Source organism: Seriola dumerili, unplaced genomic scaffold (assembly GCF_002260705.1).
Source record: "Seriola dumerili isolate Sdu_G_001 unplaced genomic scaffold, Sdu_1.0 BDQW01000191.1, whole genome shotgun sequence".
Classification (NCBI taxonomy): domain Eukaryota; kingdom Metazoa; phylum Chordata; class Actinopteri; order Carangiformes; family Carangidae; genus Seriola; species Seriola dumerili.
Genome location: NW_019174446.1, coordinates 5,960,946 through 5,982,013, shown reverse-complemented (window position 1 = coordinate 5,982,013; position 21,068 = coordinate 5,960,946). Strand labels below are relative to the sequence as shown.

General features: G+C 40.3%; 1 protein-coding gene across 1 annotated transcript; it reads right to left on the bottom strand.

Moving 5' to 3' along the window:
• Nucleotides 1-6,454: 6,454 nt before the first annotated feature.
• On the bottom strand, nt 6,455-19,669 carry LOC111227910 (glyceraldehyde-3-phosphate dehydrogenase 2). Its single transcript, XM_022753656.1, has 11 exons — nt 19,625-19,669; nt 10,610-10,666; nt 9,839-9,935; nt 9,236-9,342; nt 8,442-8,532; nt 8,210-8,328; nt 7,967-8,048; nt 7,674-7,825; nt 7,410-7,572; nt 7,087-7,184; nt 6,455-6,940 (listed from the first exon to the last, which is right to left on the bottom strand). The coding sequence occupies exons 2-11, from the start codon at nt 10,636-10,638 to the stop codon at nt 6,871-6,873; spliced, it is 1,008 nt and encodes a 335-aa protein (XP_022609377.1). The 5' UTR covers nt 10,639-10,666; nt 19,625-19,669; the 3' UTR covers nt 6,455-6,870.
• Between the last annotated feature and the right edge of the window lie 1,399 nt (nt 19,670-21,068).

Sequence of the window (21,068 nt, the reverse complement as noted above, 5' to 3'; positions counted from 1 at the left end):
ATTTTGTTGAGCATTTTTTCATTGTTTTTTTTATTTAAAAAATCGGAGACATGAAAATAATATATAAATGTTAGAATAGGGAAATTTAAGTCTAGGTAAGGAATGTGGTCATGATAAATACACTGTACACTAATTTCAGGTCTGAGATGATGCTCTGCTGTCCTCTAATGTCCCTTCTTTTGTCACACAAACTGAAGCAGCAAAATTATGTATTCTATTTGTCCAAATAACTTATGACATGTCAAGTATGACAAATTTGAATCCTTTGGCATGGCTGTATTTGGTTGTATAAATGGGTTTTTGCACAGAAACATGTGGCTCAAATAGGAATAGCTTCATAGACTGTATTACAATTGTCACAGTTGTCCCCATGATACTATACAGATATGTGTTAAGATACATGGTCAGTCAGTGTATCTGAGGGAGTCTGAGGGGTCTAATCGCAAACAAGGAATTTTGTCCCTACCCTTTCCTTTTTGTGAAACGTTGTTGTGTTAATGTATTTTTGAAAATGTGTTTTTTGTTTTGTTTTCAAATTTGTTGTATATCTATATTTGCTGCATATAGTATGAACTTGTTGTAACAGCATTTCAGTTACTATTTAGATTCACTACATGTTGAAATACAGTAATTCAATGTTGTTGAACAAGATTTTTGACTGTAATATTGACATCTGAAAATGTATGCTGTAGTTTTAACCTCAAGGCTTTTCCAACTGAAAATCACCAACATCATGAGGCTGGTACTGGGTCAGACTCTGATGTTACAATCATAGATCTATAGACAACAGTCTTATCTGTTTCATCTATATTTTCATCTTCTGATGCCTGCAGAACTTTGTCCCCATCAAGTTACAGCGGAATCTATCAAGCAGTAGGATTCCAGCTCTTTAGCATCCATCAAAATAATTTATGTCTGTGTTTATTAAGAAAACAGGAAGTTCATAGCTATTAAAAGGCTTTTAAAAATATGAATTTTCACATATTTTTGCAGGCTAAAGTCAACTACTTTCAGTTGGTTGTTAAACTGAAATGTGTCAAATGTCTGATGATAAACTCCGACAGGACACTGTGTGACAAACACTGTTGCAAAAACACAGACCAACACTGAACAACAGACAGTCCCTTATTATATGCATTTGTGAATATGCATTTATTGCATCATTTTGGTTGTTTTGATTTATGAAATACTCACAGCTTTACTACTCTATATAAATTTTCAGCAAATTTACAATAAAATTAAATAAACAATACATTAAGCAGTACAGTAGCTGACAGGCATCCAGGCAGAGCCAGTAATTATTTCATATTAATGATGAGAGTTTAAATGAAAAGCAGGATAGATTACAGTAGTCTTATGTCTATGATTGGTCCTGGTCACTTGAATTGCTACAGTAAAGATTATACAAGCACTAAAATGTGTGAAATCGGAAAACGGTTTTAATAAAGGAAAAAGAAAGTCAAATGACATCCCCAGTCCCTCCATGAGGTAATATTCTTTCTCACCCTTCAGGAAAATCAGCAGGAAATATGTATTTTTAATTATCTCATCTTATATTTTCAGAAATTATTATAACTACCCTGAAATCATCATTATAAAATATGAACAGCAAACTCCAAACCTGAACCCAAGGTAGAGAAAAATCAATCTGATAACTTACACACAAAACAGGTATTGTTTGTGGAGCACTAAAAAGCTTTTAAACCTAAACTTCACCAAGTTCATTCATTTATTCATCTTATATTTTATATTTGTAGCAGACAAAGTTTCTTCTTTCTGTGCAGTCCCTGGTGATCCAGTTGTTTGTGTCATATTTGGACAGGGTCCCACAGCGGTTCTGCTGTGACGGACACTCTGCCAGCATCCCCTGGTGGTCCAGCTTGACTCCATTCTTCCACCACCACTTCCCGCCCAGGAAGCGCAGCCCCAACCAAACCTGAGAAACAGAAGATAAGCGTTGCAGGTCACTCACTCTCACTTTCATTCACCTTATGCATGCTTAGTTGAGGAGGCTGCACGTTAACTAAGTATAGAACAATAAGGTTGGTATATCAGATGAAAGACTTTATGTTTAACACAGTGACAACAAACCAGAAGATGTCCAGTAAAAGATAAGGTGGGACAAGAGGAGAGCGAAGCAATCCATTTAATATGGACTCTTGCATTTATAATTCACTTAAATTAATTGGATTTCCACTAACATAATACATTACAAAACCCAAAGCAAAAAAAAAAGCTTATTAATTATATTTCCCTATTCTGTTTTTAAATTAGTGATTTAATTTCAAAAAAAAATTCTTATACTATTTAATTCCATTATTTCAGTCTAGCTCAGTCATTCGAGTCTATAGAGGAAGGGGTTAATCGTTACATTTATCTTGCACAAGGAGTTGCAAGATAAATGTAATTATTAAGATATGACGTTAGACAAAAATTGTGCTGTTTATTTTCCAGATTGTCTTCTAATGTTATTTTTTAATTGAGAAATACTGGAAAGTCTTATTTCTGCATTTCTTATTTCTCTAAAAACTGTTAAAATAAACTGAGAGAAGAGAACATCAGTCTTTGGTTGAACTCCATAGATATATGCAACATGTGACAAAGAATGGAGGGTAATACTGTATGGGACAAATCTTTTTAGTAACTTGATTCATTTCAAGAGTGTTGAGTAAAAAGGACCATTTCCTTTGCTTAATGTTTCACCCTGCTCCCGTCCCCACCTCATCCGTCGTGGCTCTGTAGATCCGGTCTCTGACATAGCTGTACTCATACAAGTATGGCAGGCTCAGGATGTCGTAGTGGTGTGTGCAGGAGGAGGTACATGCTTTCATGTTCCTGCAGTGCCGCAGGGCTTCTTCCCATGTCTTGTTCTCATTCACCACCACCAGGTTGTCAGAATAGCATATTAACCGAAGCTTTTCGGAGCACTTTTTGCTGTACCACTTTTCATTGACAGAATTAAATGAACCACAGTCTGCTGTGAGCGGCTCTCTTGGTGCCCAGTTCCTGTAGTCAGATGGCAAATCTCCGATCCAGTCCCAGTTGAGACCATCCTGTTGGTACAGTCCAATCCAGCCACTATGACTCAAACCTTTGCTTTTTTTGGTGATGGTTGCGAGGCTAGTGCCCATATCCTGACAAAACTGAGAAGCGTTGTACCAGCTTAAGGTAACTTCATGATAAATAATTTTTTCCTCTGCCAAACAGTATACATTATATTCACTTGAACACTGAACACTGTACCACATTTGATCATCTCCCACTACTGCACAGTGACCGCTGTGCTGCCCATCGGCCCACTTGGAGTTCCATGAGACGTCGTTTCCTGTAACCCCTACTCCAGTTCTGAAACAAACAAATAAATGATATCTTCCATAGCAACTGCATTTTACCTTGTTTACATTGCAAGATATTGAAATCAGCATAAAGATAATCTCAAATAGGATACTCACTTGATATTTATCCACCTCCAGGCTGAGCTCTCCTGAGGATCTCTATGTAGGCCGATCCAGATTTGGCTGATATTTTCAGAGACCATCCACCTAGACACTTGGACTTTGGACGCTACATTCCAAGTAATTAAGTCAATGGCGTGCTTCTGGCAGTACTGTCTCGCAGTTGTCCAGGTCATCTCCTTAGATGACAAGTATATGACCTTTTGTATGATTAATGCCTCCAAGCAAAGAGCAGTAATGAGCAGGAAGGACAGTGTGAGCTCAGGGCCGCTCTTGTTCCCCATGACTGGTCCTGTCTTCACGTCAAGTCAGTAATGTGTAATTGCAGGCCTTCTAGTAGCCAAGTCAGTTTGTGGTGCAGTGGTCAGTGGCTGTTGAGGAGCTGTCCCTCTGTTTTTATAGCAACTGCATACCTGGTCACTCCCACATAGACACACCTCACCATACCCCGCTGGTCAGTAGCACCTCTCCACACCTGCAGTTACAGTCCACATGGAGATGTGACTGAAAGTGCTATGGATGGTTTTTTTTCTCCTAAGAGAACATGTCCACGATTTCCAAAAAGTTCATATCTCTGTCCTTTTTCTTCCTTGATGCCTCTCCTCCTCAGACACCTCATTATCTCTTTGTGTTTGACTACTTTTCATTAGTTTTTCTGCTCTACCCTTAACTGAAATCCCTATTTTTCACTCATTAAAATTTTCATGCAAATAAGAGACCAGACATTACTCTACTTTGGAGAAGCATGCTATAATTATGCTGAAAACTCACATTTATAAGTGATCAGAAACACTCAAAAGGTGGAGTATTAAAAAATAAACACAACAAACCATAGTGTTGACTTGGCTTCAGTTTGCTTTTCATGTCAGCACATCTAATTAAAACAAATGAAAACAAAACAGACCCAAATCAAGTCATGTGTGGTGCAGAGGCTCTCCTCTTCTGCATCTGAAAGATTCAAATCTTTTACATTCAAAAACTGTTCAGTCTCCATGCTTGGATGGGGAAATCAGGCTTCAGCCAAATCACTGGATTTGAATCTTGTGCTGACTGTCTACCTGAGTACACTTCAGTTCCAGCCAGATGTTATCCATTCAAACAATATGCATCTCTGTGCTTTAGTTGAAAAGCAGAATAGGTGAGAGCAGTCGGAACAGACATCAGGGAGATACAGAGAGAAGAGCATGTGTGATTTTTTTCTTTATTTTTCAACGGTTTTAATCAGCTGAGATGCAGAGGGACATGAGTCCTTCTGAGTACAACCTCAGGTTTGACCACATTTGTCAGAAATATTGTATTGATTGTTAAAAACTAGCGGACTATTGTTTTGTTGAATATGTAATGAACAAAAAACAAAAATGTGGAGAGTAACCATGCCTATTTCTAGTTATGAAGGTGACATTTTTTCTTACATTTTTGATGGCAAAATAATACTTTTAAAAAACCCTAATTCTTGGTGGTGAAATGTTAAATTAAATATATACATATACAAGTAATTGATTATTACCAATATTGATTTTATCTTATTTATATAATATATATTTGAAAAAAGATCATGTAACATATACACCCACTGATTGCATTTTAGTCAACACTATCATCATTTTCTAAAACACAACATACAGAAAAGAAAATACATGGTAATCATAAAGTATCTGTAGACTAACATCTTGCTGTGACTGGATGTCTCTTGAGCTAAGACTTTAAATAAGAAAGTAATACTAATATTATCTGTATTCGACTGTAAAAACTAATTTAAACTTTTGCCTTTTACTTTGATACATAGAACTGTGATGTTTTTCCTTTTGCAGTATGTTAAATAAGACAGAAGGTGGCACTGCAGCAAAACTCATAGCTTTTCTCTTCAGTTCCTGTTTAGAAGAAGGAATCAGGCCGAGTAAACATTTCCTCTATATTAAGACACAGTCTGCATCCTGACCAAGTCTCACTGTATTTGTAGCTTGATGCATTAATTTGTAAGTACTGTTGTTGTTGAATAATTTAATCTATAACAGTGCATCATATTAAAAAGGCTGTTCATCTGTTTTTTTTATTTGCTATCTGAACCTGTCACATAACTAGTATCTGACGTCAAATAAATTTGGAGGAAGACGTACATTATTTCCCTCTAAATTATAGTGGAGTAGAAGTAGAAAATAGCATGAAATTCGAAATACTCCCTTGAGTACCTCAAATTTGTACTTTAATTACTGTCCTTGAGTAAGTGTTCTTAGTTACAGTACACAGAAGGTGTAACAGGACACATAGTCTCATACAGGCTCATTGTAAAGAGGAAAAATATGTTAACTGAACTGAAAAGAGAGAATTTGATTTGGGACACAATCCATCAAGAGCTGTCTTCTTCTTCAGTTTCACAGTTCTCTCCTGACTATTCAGCTTCCTGTGTCCTTGACCACCAGGACGCCCTTATCTATATAACTATAATGCACATTTATATTTATCAATAAATTGCTATGATGCCTCCAATGTTTGTATGGACAGCATATCATTTATATTAACATTTCAAGTCAGGTCTAGACCTTCTCTTTATAATATTATTTTACAGAGACCCAAACAATTCCCACTATGAGCAAGCGACAGTGATGAGGAAAACCTTCCTTTTAAGAGGCAGAAACCTTGAGCAGAACCGGACTCAGGGTGGGCGGGCATCTGCCTCGATCGGTTGGGTTCAGGAGAGACAGAGAGAAAGAGAGAGTGAGCGACCAGGAGAGAAAGAGAGAGAGAGCAAGAGATAACCAGGGGGAAAGACCACCATGCAATAATAATAATGATACCAGCAGCAGCAGCAGTAACAGCAGCTATAATAATGTTAATGGTAGCTGTAGTGCTACTATTCAGTGCTATCATTTCATTAGTAGCTGATTAGTGCTAGAAATAATTATGTCTGCTGTCATATTCTTCATTTGACAGGCTTTTTCTTCATTTTGTCAGTTCCATTGGAAACAGTGAACAGAAAATAATAATGAAACTTGGACAGCTTGAGGTTTTTCAAGTTTTATTTCTTTGTCTCATCACTCTTAAGCGGAGTTACAGTAGCTCTGCCTCTCAGCTTCCTCCTTCCACTGGTGATTAAGCCTTGAAAAGACACCAACAAGGAGATGGATACAGTAGTTACCATAGTACTGAGCCATAACGACACATCTAAAGTGGCAGTGGGAGGTGGAGAGAGGGCACACGGACACAAATACTGTCACCGACCAATCGTCTTGTCATTAAAGGAAAAAAACAGAACACTCAAACGCACTGTTGCCACTGCCTACATATATTGTAGAAGAGCTAAGGGCTGTGATGCTATGACTTGGCTATGGGTGGGACTTGTGTGTAAAAGAGAAGAGAGGGATGGGAGGATGGCTGGGGTGGTCCCTTTCTGACTTCCTTTCTGGACAGGAAGTGTCTACTCCTTGGTGTGCATGTACATCAGCAGGTCAGCGACACGGTGGCTGTAGCCGAACTCATTGTCATACCTGGAGAGAGAGAGGGAGGGAAAAGGAAAAAGAAAAATAGAGAGATAGAAAATGGAGGGAATACAAGGAGGAGATATTAAATGATCAGTTTTGAAAAGATACAACTTCTTTACGTGTGGGACAGGACGTGAATTTTAAAAACTAACCAAGAAATGAGCTTGACGAAGTTGTCGTTGAGGGAGATGCCAGCGCCAGCATCGAAGATAGAGGAGTGGGTGTCACCAATGAAGTCGGAGGACACGACCTTTCAAAACACAAAACACACTACAAGTCAGATATTGTGTCGCCAGACAATACATGACCAATTGCAAATTACATAATCACAGTCAATTCTAATTGAGGACTCAGAGGTCATGTTGTTTAATATCTCTTTACATGCTTTTGAATAAAATAAATCATTGTTGACAGGAATTATCCCTATTAGCCCTTGCCTTATTACCTACCCGTACAGTGTAGTGAATTAACTTACCTGGTCCTCGGTGTAACCCAGCACTCCCTTCATGGGCCCGTGTGCGGCCTTCTTGACTGCTTCCTTAATCTCAGCGTAAGATGCAGACTTGGAGAGACGGCATGTCAGGTCAACCACTGACACATCAGCCACTGGCACCCTGAAGGCCATGCCTGTCAGCTTACTATAGAGAGAGGACAAGAGAGAGACATTTGACTTTTTTGGTCTTTCTCAACTTCCTTGCCACAGTTAACAAAGGCTGATAACAAATGTGTCTGTCCTCACCCGTTGAGTTCAGGGATGACTTTTCCCACTGCCTTGGCGGCACCAGTGGAGGCTGGAATGATGTTCTGGTGGGCACCGCGGCCGTCACGCCAGGCCTTAGCGCTTGGACCATCCACTGTCTTCTGGGTGGCTGTGTATGCATGGACTGTGGTCTAAAGAGGAGAATGTCATATTACACACATTCATTTTCCTTAGTGTCTGAAGTCTCTAACACACATTTAAGGGTAAATATACAGCACCACCTATGAAAAATCAGGTTTTTTGAGCATGAACTCTGATTTACTATGACTTACCATAAGAGCTTCCTCAATGCCAAAGTTATCATGGATGACTTTGGCCAGGGGGGCCAGGCAGTTGGTGGTGCAGGAGGCATTGCTACCGATAGAATGATAGACAAAGTCAGTAACTTCCAGACTATATTCAGTTTTCTAACATAAAAAAAAGATTTCCTCCATCTAAACCTTTAAAACATGTTTGTATGTATTCATACTGTAATGTACAGTGCAAATGCATGACCAAGACTAAAGGTACATTACCTGACAATGGTCATGGAGGAGGGGTCGTATTTGTCCTCATTGACTCCCATGACAAACATTGGAGCATCAGGTGAGGGGGCGGACACAACCACACGCTGAGCTCCACCCTGGATGTGAGACTGTAGTTGGCCAAGACATAAAGAGAGAGTACAGGTTAGAAACTGAGCCATCTGGCAGTCTGTGTGTATTTATCTGTCTGTATGTTCATGTGTTTATGTGCGTAGGTACATACGGAGGCCTTCTCCACACTGAGGAAAACTCCAGTGGACTCAACAACGTACTTGGCTCCAGCACTGCCCCAGGGGATCTCTGCTGGCTTCATGCTAGAGTCAAAAAAAGAACAGTTAGCACAAGATGAAATGATTACAGTGTAATGTTAAATAAGTGACACCAAAATACTATAAAACTAGAAACAAAGATACAGAAAAAGTGCACAAGTTACATCTAGTGCAAAAGAAGTGAGGGGTGATGGTGGGGGCTAATCTTGTTAGAACAGTACATCCTGTCCTTTCTAAATTACTGTGCAGAGCCTGTTTGGATAATTTCATGTTAGTAATGAACAAAGGATAATTTTTCAATTAACATCTTGGGATGTCAAGGTTAAGAGCCTAATGTGGTAAAAACTGGAGACACAAGGAGGGAAAGCTCACTAAAGAGGATCTGTGGAACAGGAATGTCTCTTCTATAACCCTGCTGTTTGTTGGTATTGCCTTTTGCAGACAACAGTCCATTACTCAATGGACTAAAACAACAGCCGGTACAAAGGGTGGAGGGGGTAGCTAAAGGAGTGAGCCCCGAGGCAGCAGACAGCCTCATTCCACTGCCAGGAATCCACTCAGGATATTAAAAACAAAATGGAATAAATTACCTCACCTTAAAAATGGAAAATAACATGTCCAATAATTCAAAGTGAATTCTTCAATTACAGAGACCTCTCTGCTTGATGTCATTCAGTTAGCAACGCTGCTGATATCTGACGTATGTGCAGCAACATCCACCAACCCCCCGATCATCATCATCACTTACCACTGGAAGACGGAGATGGCATTGCCATCAACGATGAGCTTGCCATCCTCGTGGGAGACCTCACCATTGTAACGGCCGTGGGTGGAGTCATACTTGAACATGTAGACCTAGGTGGCAAGAAGTAAATGATGGGGTTATTAGTGTGAGGAGTGATGAGGGTTTCTGGTTGTTTCATCACAAAAATGTATATTTTTATATTACTTATTTAATATTTAATATTTTACTATTTAATACTTAACACAATGCCTATACAGTCTCTCAGTTTCTTGGGAGATTTTGAGATTTAATTGTATTGTTTGAAATAAGCTACGGAGAAATCAGAGTCTGGAGAGTAAAACTTATTCAGTTTAGTTTAGTTTGAGTTTAAAATGTTGTGACACATTGTTGACATGTCACCATGGCTCAGTTTTAGTTGTAGATTTTCTGTTTGTTATTTTTTAAAGCAGCCTTTTTCAACAGTATACACTTGAGACTTGGATCTTGTGTTTTTACCCAATATTTTAAATGAGTTATTATGATATAAATCTCATTCAACAGGCATTCCACTGGATTTTAATACATTTCCTGAATAATTTTTAAGTTTGTGTATAAAAGTTTTCTCACCATGTACTGCAAGTCAATGAAGGGGTCATTGATGGCCACGACCTTGATGCCCTTCTGAAGGCAAGCCCTCAGGACCAGACGGCCAATACGACCGAAACTGCAGTGAGGGGAAGGAGGGAGAGGGAGAGGGAGAGAGAGAGAGAGAGAGAGAGAGAGAGAGAGAAAGAGATTAGTAATTGTCGTTTGGGGAAAATGGTGGGAATCTTCGTCAGGATGTCTAAATACTCCTGGGACCTTACATTAACCTCACATGAATCTTCTAACAGACTCAAACTGTGATGCCTCACAATCAGCTCAGAACAGTGGTTCTCCTACCATAGAGAAGACATGCCCAGTAATACCCATGTACAGTTAGAAATCATGAGTTCCTCCTTTATTGCTGCTGCTCCACTGCTGTTAAGCTACTATTAATACAAGATAAAAACTTTTTATTCCTGTTTCATACTAAAAGCTTGTCAGTGGCTTGAAGGCCTTTATTGTGAAGCAGCTACAGGAAGTGAATACTGAGTCATGGGGCACGTTTTTGTCAGATCTGTTTAATAACTATTTCTATATTATATATTATATATGAAAATTAATTTAAAAACAATTTAATTCTAAGAACAAATGCATTTTCGGTCTGCTTCATAACCATTTACTAATCACCAGAAATTGTTGTGGAAAAATAGATCACCCATTCCCAAAATATGCTTCACTGACATCCTATCCTGATTATCCTAAAATCAATCAGAACCATCCTGTTTATAAAATGTGCATGTGTTTCCAACTCACCCATTGATTCCAACACAGAGGTCTGACATGGCTGCTGCTTAGGGGGTGTGGAGTTACCTGGCAAAAAGAAAAAACAATGACATTAGAAAGACAACTACCACTGAATAATGAAAATGCAGGTTATCCACTCTGACTTAGTTATGTCCTCTAGCTGGCAACGCACTCGGTGAGACAGATCACTGCAGCTGAATAATGTGATGCAAATTTCTTTTCTTTTTTGTTATTGAGTTTAAATATAAGCTTGACAACAAAGACACAAGCATACAGAAGTGCTTAAACAGAGGCAAACTGATGCCCTGGCACCAGGAGGTGGCAAGTTAGTTAAGTTGCTGGCAACATACAATGAACCTGTGTGTGTTTGTATGTGTTGCTCTGGTGTAATGTGACCATGACTAATCTGCCTCTGTGGTCTGAACCTTCTGCTCCTCAGGCCTTACAAACCACAAAAAGAGTCTGTATCTGTTGATGTGTGTTGAAGGGATAATATGTCACTATTTGCTATATTACAACAATTATGTTTCACTTTTTTCTCAATTTGTCTACTGCTATATTCCTCAACTTCTTATATTATAGACTGCATCACACTGTTAGCACTCGTCCTCTCCTCCCCTCCCTGTGTGTCTGCCTCTCCTCTTTCTCACTCTGTCTTTTCATTCACACAGGAGACCCACTTCCTTCATGGGGTTTCTCATAAAATATGACGCATTTGAAAATTCTCTGTGGTGCCAGTCTTAAAATCTACCCTATGCTGTTATTTTGTTTCGCAATGTCAGCTGTAAGGTCTAAATAATATGCATAAAGACTGGCAGCAGTAGCCTCACAGGACATGGACAGCCAGTGTGACGCATTAGCACAAGAGTGAAAAAAAAACACCAAGGTGGTACCCTGGTGAGCAGAAAACTTACGAAGCTGATATAACAATATGAGCGAGCTGCTGGTTGAGGGTGAAATAGCAAACTGAAACTCTGGAAGGGGGATGACTGGGTATATCATCAGTGACGGAAAAATACAGACTGCCAAATAGTGTTTTATGTGCTGCAGGAGTAGGGAGGTGTTGCCTCATGCAGGGACATGTTTAGAAAACAGTGGGATAAGAAGGGAGGGAGAAAGCGGTAGCTACGTAACGCAGCAAAAAGAGACTTGTCTGCGGACTGAAAAGAAAGGAATCCTGGCCTTGACTCAACTATGTGACCTCCTTTCTCCTCTGCTTTCCTCTCTCTTTCTAACTGAACACTCATCTCCTCGTCTCTCCTCTCCACACCTCCTCTGGCCTCTCCTCCAACTTTTTCTGCCCCTGTCTTTTCTACCAATAACTTCCATTTTCCTTCCTTCTCTTCCTTTATCTTCTCACTAACTCCTCATTGTCCTCTTCTCTGCTGTGCTTTGTCTGTCTATGTTAACAGGGATAAACACTCTTGGATATCATATTCAGCTTCCCAAATCTAAACCAAGTCATGTGACTTTTTCCTTCCAACAGATGAACTCCAGAGACACATTTTGGGTTCAATACAGCAAATTGATCATTACTAACAGAAGCTGTAGGTATCATATCTATAAGATTAGACAACTTTACAGAGACTATAACGTGTATACAAATACATAGATATGATAACTCAATAGTATTAACCAGCTAGCCTGCCCAGTAGCTAAGGTGTGTGTGTGTGTGTGTGTGTGTGTTTGTGTGTGACAGGCAGGTAGAGTAAGTAAGGGCAACGCAGATTGTCCTTGAAACTGGTTGGTTGTCGTTTTAGACTACTGTAATCTCCTTATCTGTTGTGTGTGTGTGTCTCTCTGTGTGTGTCTCTCTCTGTGTGTGTGTGTGTGTGTGTGTCTCAGTGGGGAGCATGTAGGACAGGCTGTCAATCTGGTGAAATGCATTGTGGGAACACTTTAAATAGACTAAAGGGGCAACCAGATTAGGATAAATGATCTCTCTCATTTCTCCTCGACACTGTCAAACATGAACGTGGAAAATCTGAACCTGGATTTATTTACGTGTTATTAAACACAAATAGATGACCTTCTAAATGAGTAGATGACTTTTTTGCCAGTCAAAATCAATTTATTGAACAGTTCACCAGTTTCAACCATCAGATCTCTAAAAGGGTCATTTATAGTGTATATTTATTTGACCCCATGTAGCATTTTGTGTGCCTTTTTTTTAGTGCCTTTCTTTCAGGGCAGAGCAGCCATTTTGTGTTCTGCTGCTAGCATAATACAAGGTCACCAATGAAGAGAGGGGGAGAGAGAGAGAAAGAGAGAGACATTCATACAGTACGACCAGGCTCTCACATTTCTGTCCCTCCTCTCCTTTGTACTTGGTTCCCAGTGTTACCTATTGTGTATGAAAGACTGCAGTGACATCTCTTTCCTCTCTTCTGAACTCTGCTTCCTCCTGTTGCCTGTGCACTTTTGCACAACTTGTCTCACTCTTTGGTTTTCTCTCTCTCTGTACCTCTTCATTTTCTCTAAATAAAAGAGTTCCCCCGTGTTTTCCAAAACAAAATGGTTGCTCTACTGACTATTGTAAAATGGGTCGGGACCAGGAGTAGTGGAGCCACATAAGAGATCTAGTGGGACTCAAAACAAGCAATGGAACTTTCCCTTAAAACTATGAAAATGTGTATGAAGAGTATGTTTAAAAAACCTGACAAGTATTGGAGACTGAACTATAGGGCAGGTGCATGTGTGTGTGTCGGTCTGCCTGCATATACTTTATGATACACCCCCTTCATGTCCGTGGTAGTATGACTAATCAATGGGAGAAGAGGAAGGTGCTACAATGGGCACCTGCTGCTCTGTAAGAAGTTAATTTCCAACACTTGGATGGACTTGAACTCCGCTGAGTCAAGGTGAACAAAATTCTGGTTTATTGTGAAAGCCAAAGGTATGAGACATTTAGTAGTTCAGTTAAAGAGCAAAGTGATGCAAACAACCAAGACTTAATTTCTGATGATTCCTGTCATTTTAACAATAGGAAAATTTTAACAATAGGAAAATCAACTTCATAGCCCACAGCTCTGGCCACCTCTCCACCACACAGTCCTGCCCCTTTTTTTTTTTTTTTAAGTATATTTTTTGGGGCTTTTTATGTCTTTATGATAGCACAGTAGAGAGAGACAGTAAAAGGGGAGGCAGAGAGAGGGGGAATGACATGCAGTAAAGGGCCGTCCGATGCGGGATTCGAACCAGGGCCGACTGCAGCGAGGACTGTAGCTTCTACATATCGGGCGCCTGCTCAACCCACTGCGCCACTTGACACCCCAGTCCTGCCCCTTTTGACTGTAGACCAATCAGCCCTGATCTAGTATTCAGCACATACTCTGAGGACACTCAGACAGACATTTCCATGCTCACAGAGGAGGCATTGTGCAGAGCGGAGCAAAAAAGTTACACGTTGTTAACAGCAACTCACAATCCGCTGATGCTCATTAAAATGTAGGAAGAGGAGACAGACACACAGTCAGACATATGAACGGCAGCAAGGTTCCATCAACATTTTTCATCATGATTACTGTTGGAAAATCAATTGAGCAGGGGCTTTCTAAAACTCACACATTTCACTTTTGGTCATGCTTGAGTTGAACACACAGCAATCACAGTGAATTTAATTTTGGTCAAAGTGAGTAATGTTCAGTAGTAGTGTCTGCATGTGATTTGTCTGCACTGCTGGCACTGCTGTGAGCAAAATGCATGATTCAGATTTCTGCAGTGCAGCCACCTGCCCTTATGACTGGCTGAACAGCAAGCGGGACTGAGACCAATCAAAGAAGAGACACTTGTTCCTTATGAGTAAACAGGGAAATGCATCCATCCAGTCTTTCCTCCATTCTCTATATATCTTGCAACTTCTTTTTCACCAGCTTATGACGGAACCGTTAATCACCTGACGAGTGGTGCAATCATGTCCTTGGTAAGAAAAAGGGGAAGAATCAGCCAGTCAGAGTAGCTTTAATAATGTTTAGTCGTCAATGAAGAAGTACAACTTGTAACTCATTTTTCTCCTCTTTCCACAAATCTTATTATGTTCATTCATCCATCCCTTCATCCTGATGCTACTTCTTTCATTTATTGTTAGAGTTACAGTCCTCTCCTCTTCCACCTGCATTTCATTTGCTAGTTCTCTCAATTCTTTTTAATTTCTCCCATGCTTTATTCTCATCTGTCTCTCCTTGCTGTTTTTGGCTCCATAAGTATTATACCTCCCCTCCCCTTTTCCCCACCATCCAAACTAATCATTGAAATTCATGTCCCTATTTGACTGTCCTCACCACTCTTTGTCCGTCTGGTCACCCTCATTTACCACAACCCTACCCTCCCTCTGAGCTGCGACCCATTGTCCTCACACAAACGTTTCACCGGTGGGGGTGCAGGACAGGGTCGCAATGCTTATGTTGATGCATGTGCACTAGAGGGACCACTGGGATAAGGTTGACTCTTAACCAGTCGAACAGAAAAGGACAAAGACAACAGGCTGCATCAGGTGGTAAAATCTCAAAAATGAGACAAATCTGTTGGAGTGAGTGAAAGAGCAAGGGAGGGGAAGGGAGAGGAGGGGAGGGGAAGGGAGAGGAGAGGAGAGGAGAGGAGAGGAGCATGACACAGCATTTCACTTCTGCCAACACCTCCTCTGATGTCAAGCACCAACACCTGGCCAAACAAACACTAATTCTTCTTTTCTCTGTGATATCTCAACACTCTTTGAGCAGTGTGTGAAGTCAGTTACTTTCTACTAGCCTTTATATGGCTCTAAGTTTTTGAGGAGCACAGACAGTCTACTGTCAATCTTTCCAACAGTATTATCGTTCACATACAGACAGAACACAGACTAAATAATTTACATAATTCATTATGGTGATTGAAACCTGCTTATTTAGTATTCAGACAGGCTGTTACTCATTCTTTGGGTTGCCTTGGCTTGTGTAATGATTGGGAATTTGATTTTTGATTTTGTTAGAGAATGAAAGAACTCACTAACTACGCTCTCGTTTCCTGCCCACAACGCCACTCCCCCAGCCTTCCTCCTTAGTCCGCCCAGCGTCTCTTGCCTATTCAAACCGTCGTCTAGCTCCCTATTCCTCTGTCACACCCTCTTTCTTGCCAGTGTTTTTCCACTGCAGTGGGTTGATTGGCTAGAGGCCAGACAAACTATCCAATTAGGCAATGTTTTTTCTTCTAGCCCGCCTTATAGTGAATCCACGAAATAAAATACATTACAGAAAGTAATACACTCCTATATGCACACAGAAATGAATCTGAGTCATACTTTCGATGTCTGCAGCTTAAAGAAGGGTGGTTGTTGTGCTGTTGTTTCTTCCCCTTCTTAGCAGTATACCTGCTTCCTCTTGTTTTATGGTCTCATCAATGAGACAATGTCACTTTGCTGCCCTAAACTAGTCAGTTAAATGTCCAACACCATCACATCATCAGTGCACACACATAACAACACAGGCTGTGTCCTACTCAGCAGGCATGGCCTCCTGCTGACAGGAGCAGATAAGAGCTCCACTGTTACTACTAGATATTTAATCAGTGACAATTAACATGACAAGCAGCCACTACATTTATAAAGGGGTGATAGCTTTATGTATTCCCCCAACCAAATACACAAACACAGACCTGGGCTAATGAAATTAATAGGATGAGACTTACTACTGGGGTGTAACAAAGACTTGTCCATGCACACAAACATGCATGTGCAAATGTGCACACACACACTCACAATCATGAATTAGTTAAAGGTGTGCTGTATCAAACTGCAGAGGACTCAATACGACATAGACATGTGACCACTCTGCAGAGGTAATGCAGGACCACACACACACACACACACACACACACACACACACACACACACACACACTGCCCATAGCCCTATGAGCTTGTGTCAGCAAGTAGACGACAGATACCTTCTTAGGGCAATGGTCCTGTCTATCCCCTCCTTCTCTCATATCATGCTAGTTATGCAAACATCTGTACCTTTGAATAATCACTATATAAAAAGAGCCCGGCAAAACTGCTTGATTGTACAAGTAGGGGCCTTTTATGGCCCACTTGTGTATGCCCCTCCCTTGTGTAGGGTTTATTTCCTTAAATTGGTAATGGTTAAGACACAGAGTGCTGAGTCACTCTGGAGTTCCTTCTCTCTTACACACATCCTGGACAAGATGGCTGGTTGATAAGTCAGCTGCAGAGAAAAATCAAGAAGGACACTCATACTAACCTCAGCCTGGAAACAACCACACTACTTTTAAGTGGAAAACTTGTGTCAGTCTAGAAAAAACAACTCATAACAACCTCACAAGGGATGAATGACTCAAATCTTTATGTAAAATAGTCTCAGGACATAACTGACATCTAATAGCTGTGATTACCCACTAACTGCAGGATGCAGTAAACTAATCTGTGTTGATTCTGAACCAGGCAGCCTGGCCTGAGAGAGAGGAGGAAGATTCTCTGACATGACCAACATGAGTAACATGCAGACACTAATATGACAGAAGAAAAATATAGCATTTTATACTTCTTGCACTAGGTCACAGAGAATTCAGTCCACATCTACGACCCATGGTCTGCTAAATAACATGGCTGTAGTCCTTGTTAGCCGGGAATAACATGTCCTGTGTGTTGTGTGATCCAGATAATCTCATTGCCTAATAGTTTACTCCTTGCTCAGCAAATCACACAGTCACTGACATTTACATTTCAGACATTTAGTTGAGACCTGATCTACAGCAGTCACAAGAGCAGAATGAATGTCAAAGTAAATAGACATGACGAGCCAACAACTTCTGTGCATTACAAGGAATTAATATCTTTGGGTTTGTATTTATATTTTATTAATAATAAAATAATAATGCATCTTAGAACAGGTACATTTTTGGCTCATACTATTGCCTACCATTGGCCTTTTATTGATATATCAATATAACATTTAACCACAGAAAATACACTTACAAAACTTGAAAACCAACCAATTTATATTCACATGAACTAGATTGGATGTTGGGTAAGGAAAGCCTATTCTACTTAAAGTGATATATATGCTGTGGAGAAATTAATTTGGAGACTGTTCATTGAAAACACTGCAAAAATAATTGCAATCTGCTGATACATGGTACTTGACTGCTAATTTTGTTCCAAATCTATGATCATGGGGCCTTAAAATTGAAGAAAAGAACAAATCTTTGACTAAAGTGCTCAGGGGGCATTTATTAATAACCTTCTGTTATCCAGAGCTTGAGCTATGAGGAGTGACTCCCCATCCCCAAGTCTAGTATTGGTAACATGTTGATAAAGACAAAGATTAGAAGCTGCTCAGCATCACTACAGCAGCCCTGGGCCTGCTATGACCTTCCTCAGCTGGAGTGATGACCTTCAGCAGTGAGGCAAGGCCAGACATGGCTGCATCATACCACACCTATATAAAATGAATTAAGGTAACTGCAAACAAATACTGATTTCCACAATTAATCATGCAGTATTATGTACTGTACTGTTACCATTAAAAATAATGCTGGATACAAAAAGTGATTATGAGAGACATTAAAATGTTTGCACAATAGGACTGTGTGGTTTCTAGGTTTTTAAAAAAAAACTGGTTAAAAGAAGAAAAAAAAAACTTATTAATTGGTTATTCAGTTTTCTAATCAACCCCGTATTGCACTTATATACCGTATCGTTGGTTTGGTAGCTAAATAAATTTCAGATGAGCTTTAATTGTGTCGTTTTTAAAAACACAGGGCTTTTTGCAAACCGCATCAACAGGTTTGTCGAGTCTGGAGTCAAACTGCGGCAGAATCATGCGACTCCACGCTGCCTCTCTGCCCTACAAATGCATCACAGAGAGGCTTTCAGCACTCCTCTTTCATCTTTCGACATCAAATAAAGCCAAGGTTATTCATTTGTTCCGTTTCGTTTCTTACACCACCATGACCTCTGTTTCCCGTCATCGCGAGAGTAAAATTCATCTCATCTAATGGCGCAACGACGACAGACTTCATGATGAAGACCAGGGGAGGCACGTAGCTTCACCTCTATTCACGTACTCATTCACTCCGGATATCAGCTTCATTGCACTCAGTGCACCACTACAGCGGCAGTATTACTGTCAGGTTTTACTGTAAACCTATTTTCATTCAAACTTCTACCTACAGAGGCTATTTTTAAGTATTCTGTTGCGATAAACGCGGTAATATATATTTTTGTATTAAGTTACGTAACATGGAGACTAATCCACTTCCGCAAAGATGCAGCAGTGGGAGCTGCCAATGTCACGTTACCCGCTCTGTAGGACGGCTTAGCTTCAGATGAATGACTTATACATTATGAATGGACCGTTATTAAAATACGCAGATTTTCGTTCGAAAAAGGAGCCATTCCTTGTTATTATTAGTACTTCGAGGAGTTGCAGGATTTAGTTGATTTTGGTGTAAGCTAAATGATGCAACAAACGGACTCGAGCAGAAAGCATTACACAACAACCAGCCTCCCTTTAGAATGCAAGGCCATAGCCGCATCCCCTCCCATCCTCGCCTTCCTCTTCCTGTACCATTAATTGCATTGCATCCTGCGAAAAAGACTGCTGTAATCATGTTTACGCTTTATGAGCCCTGAGCTGTCCCACACTCATCCTCTCACTTTAAACGGATACGTGGCTGATTAAAATAGAGCTGGTAGTTAGTTAGCTTATATGAAATTCACCGTACAGGCTACAGGGTTGCCACTGGCTTCCGCATATGTCGGTTGCGGCTTTGAGTAACGTTGGTCTCAGGAAAATATGCGACAAATTTTAACTGTAAAGATGAAGAACTGTAATTTCAAACTTCATTAGTGTTTGGTAACCAAGCTGATGTGTGCACCGACAGATAAGATAACATTTGACGCTGAAATGAAGGCTGACTGTGTGTGAAACAATTGAAATGTCCTCAGTTTAGATAATTTAGGCAAAATTGTGTGGTCTAGTCGTTGCAGCAGTTTCTGTACACTGGAGGATAAATCGGTGTAGCAGCTTACCTCAACGCTGATGCTTCAGGAGTCTGTGTGCGCAGTCTACAGTCCCACCTTCCGTTTTTATACAAGACACGTGCCTCGGGGAGCCTGGTCGCCCTAGCGACGTGACGTCATGTCATCCTCTGCTCCTAGAGTCCATTCGGAACGAGGGACTGGTCACGGTCTCTAAACGGCTGCCATAGTAACTAGAGGGATGAAACACTGGTCTGATTAAAGTCTTATTCACATAACTTGTCCATATGGTAGACCTGAGGGTTGTGTCTGCGATGAAAGGTAATATTTATCAGAGAGAAAGACGGACGCAGACAGAGCAGAGATACTGAGAGACACTGGCAGGATGCCACGTGGAGGTGATGGGGAATGATGAAGCATTTTGTCCCATTCCCACCACGTGGACGTGGACGTGATGAAACACGGTGGGAACATAGCTTGATACCACGGTAACAGCTATAGATCACAATAGCCACAAGTAACAGTGCTCATGTAACTGGTAGGTTGGTTGCGTGTGGCACACATGTTGGACTGCTTGGTCTATACAGGCAAATGTTTTATAACCAGGCCCTCTCTGTGTATTGATGTGTGACTGTGCAGGACTGTAAAGGGGATCGCCTATGGATGCAGTGTGTGTGTGTCTATGTCTGTGTGTGTATGTATACATACATGTATGGATGGATGCAGCACTGTTATGTAAGAAGTCATGACAAGTCACGTCCCCACAGAGAAAAGCTGTTCTCCTGCTAAACTGGCACGATGAATTGTATATTCGGATTTAACACAGTATAAAATAAAATAGATGATGAAAAAATAAAGAACAGGAATCCATTTTAAATATTCCTGCCTTTTGCTCTGTTGTATTATTTTCAGTTCTATACCTCCTCTCTTTTTCGTCCTCTCCTCTCCTCATGTCACATCACGTGTCAGACTGAGAAAAGCGTACGTGAGGGAGGATGCGTATACTAGAGTAACATGGGAAATCCCTGTAGTGCAGTGCAACTAGGAGGGAAAACGTTGACCAACATGACTTGCACACATCACGCCTCTTGCATTTCGTCATCTCTGATTGGCTTTTGATTTCTGCATTGTAAAGCAGGATTGGGTCATACATTTTACAAAGCTGATCCTTCTCCAGTTTTATTTTTTATCCCATTAGTGGTTTAGTTTTGTTATTATTATCATTATTATTTTGTTTTATTTTATTTTACCTCTCGGGGACTATATGTAAAACATCAAGGAAAGCATCCTTTATATGGTATAGACCATAGACCTATCTGAGACCCATATGTGACAAACAGCGCCCCCTATCGATCTATCTTAAATGCCTACCCATTTACAGGTTTATCAAAGCATTTATGCAACACCAAGTCTACTTTTAGAAAAGATGATCAAGTTCAGGTCATTCTCATAATTTGTTTAAAGTGTGTCCATGCTGGATGTTGGATATAATTTG

Coding starts and splice junctions, on each gene's coding strand:
- LOC111227910 (XM_022753656.1), bottom strand. CDS start 10,638: ATGTCAGACCTCTGTGTTGGAATCAATGG. Junction 8,329..8,441: donor TCAGTGTGGAGAAGGCCTCC/GTATGTACCTAC, acceptor GGCCAACTACAG/TCTCACATCCAGGGTGGAGC. Junction 7,826..7,966: donor GCATTGAGGAAGCTCTTATG/GTAAGTCATAGT, acceptor TCTCCTCTTTAG/ACCACAGTCCATGCATACAC.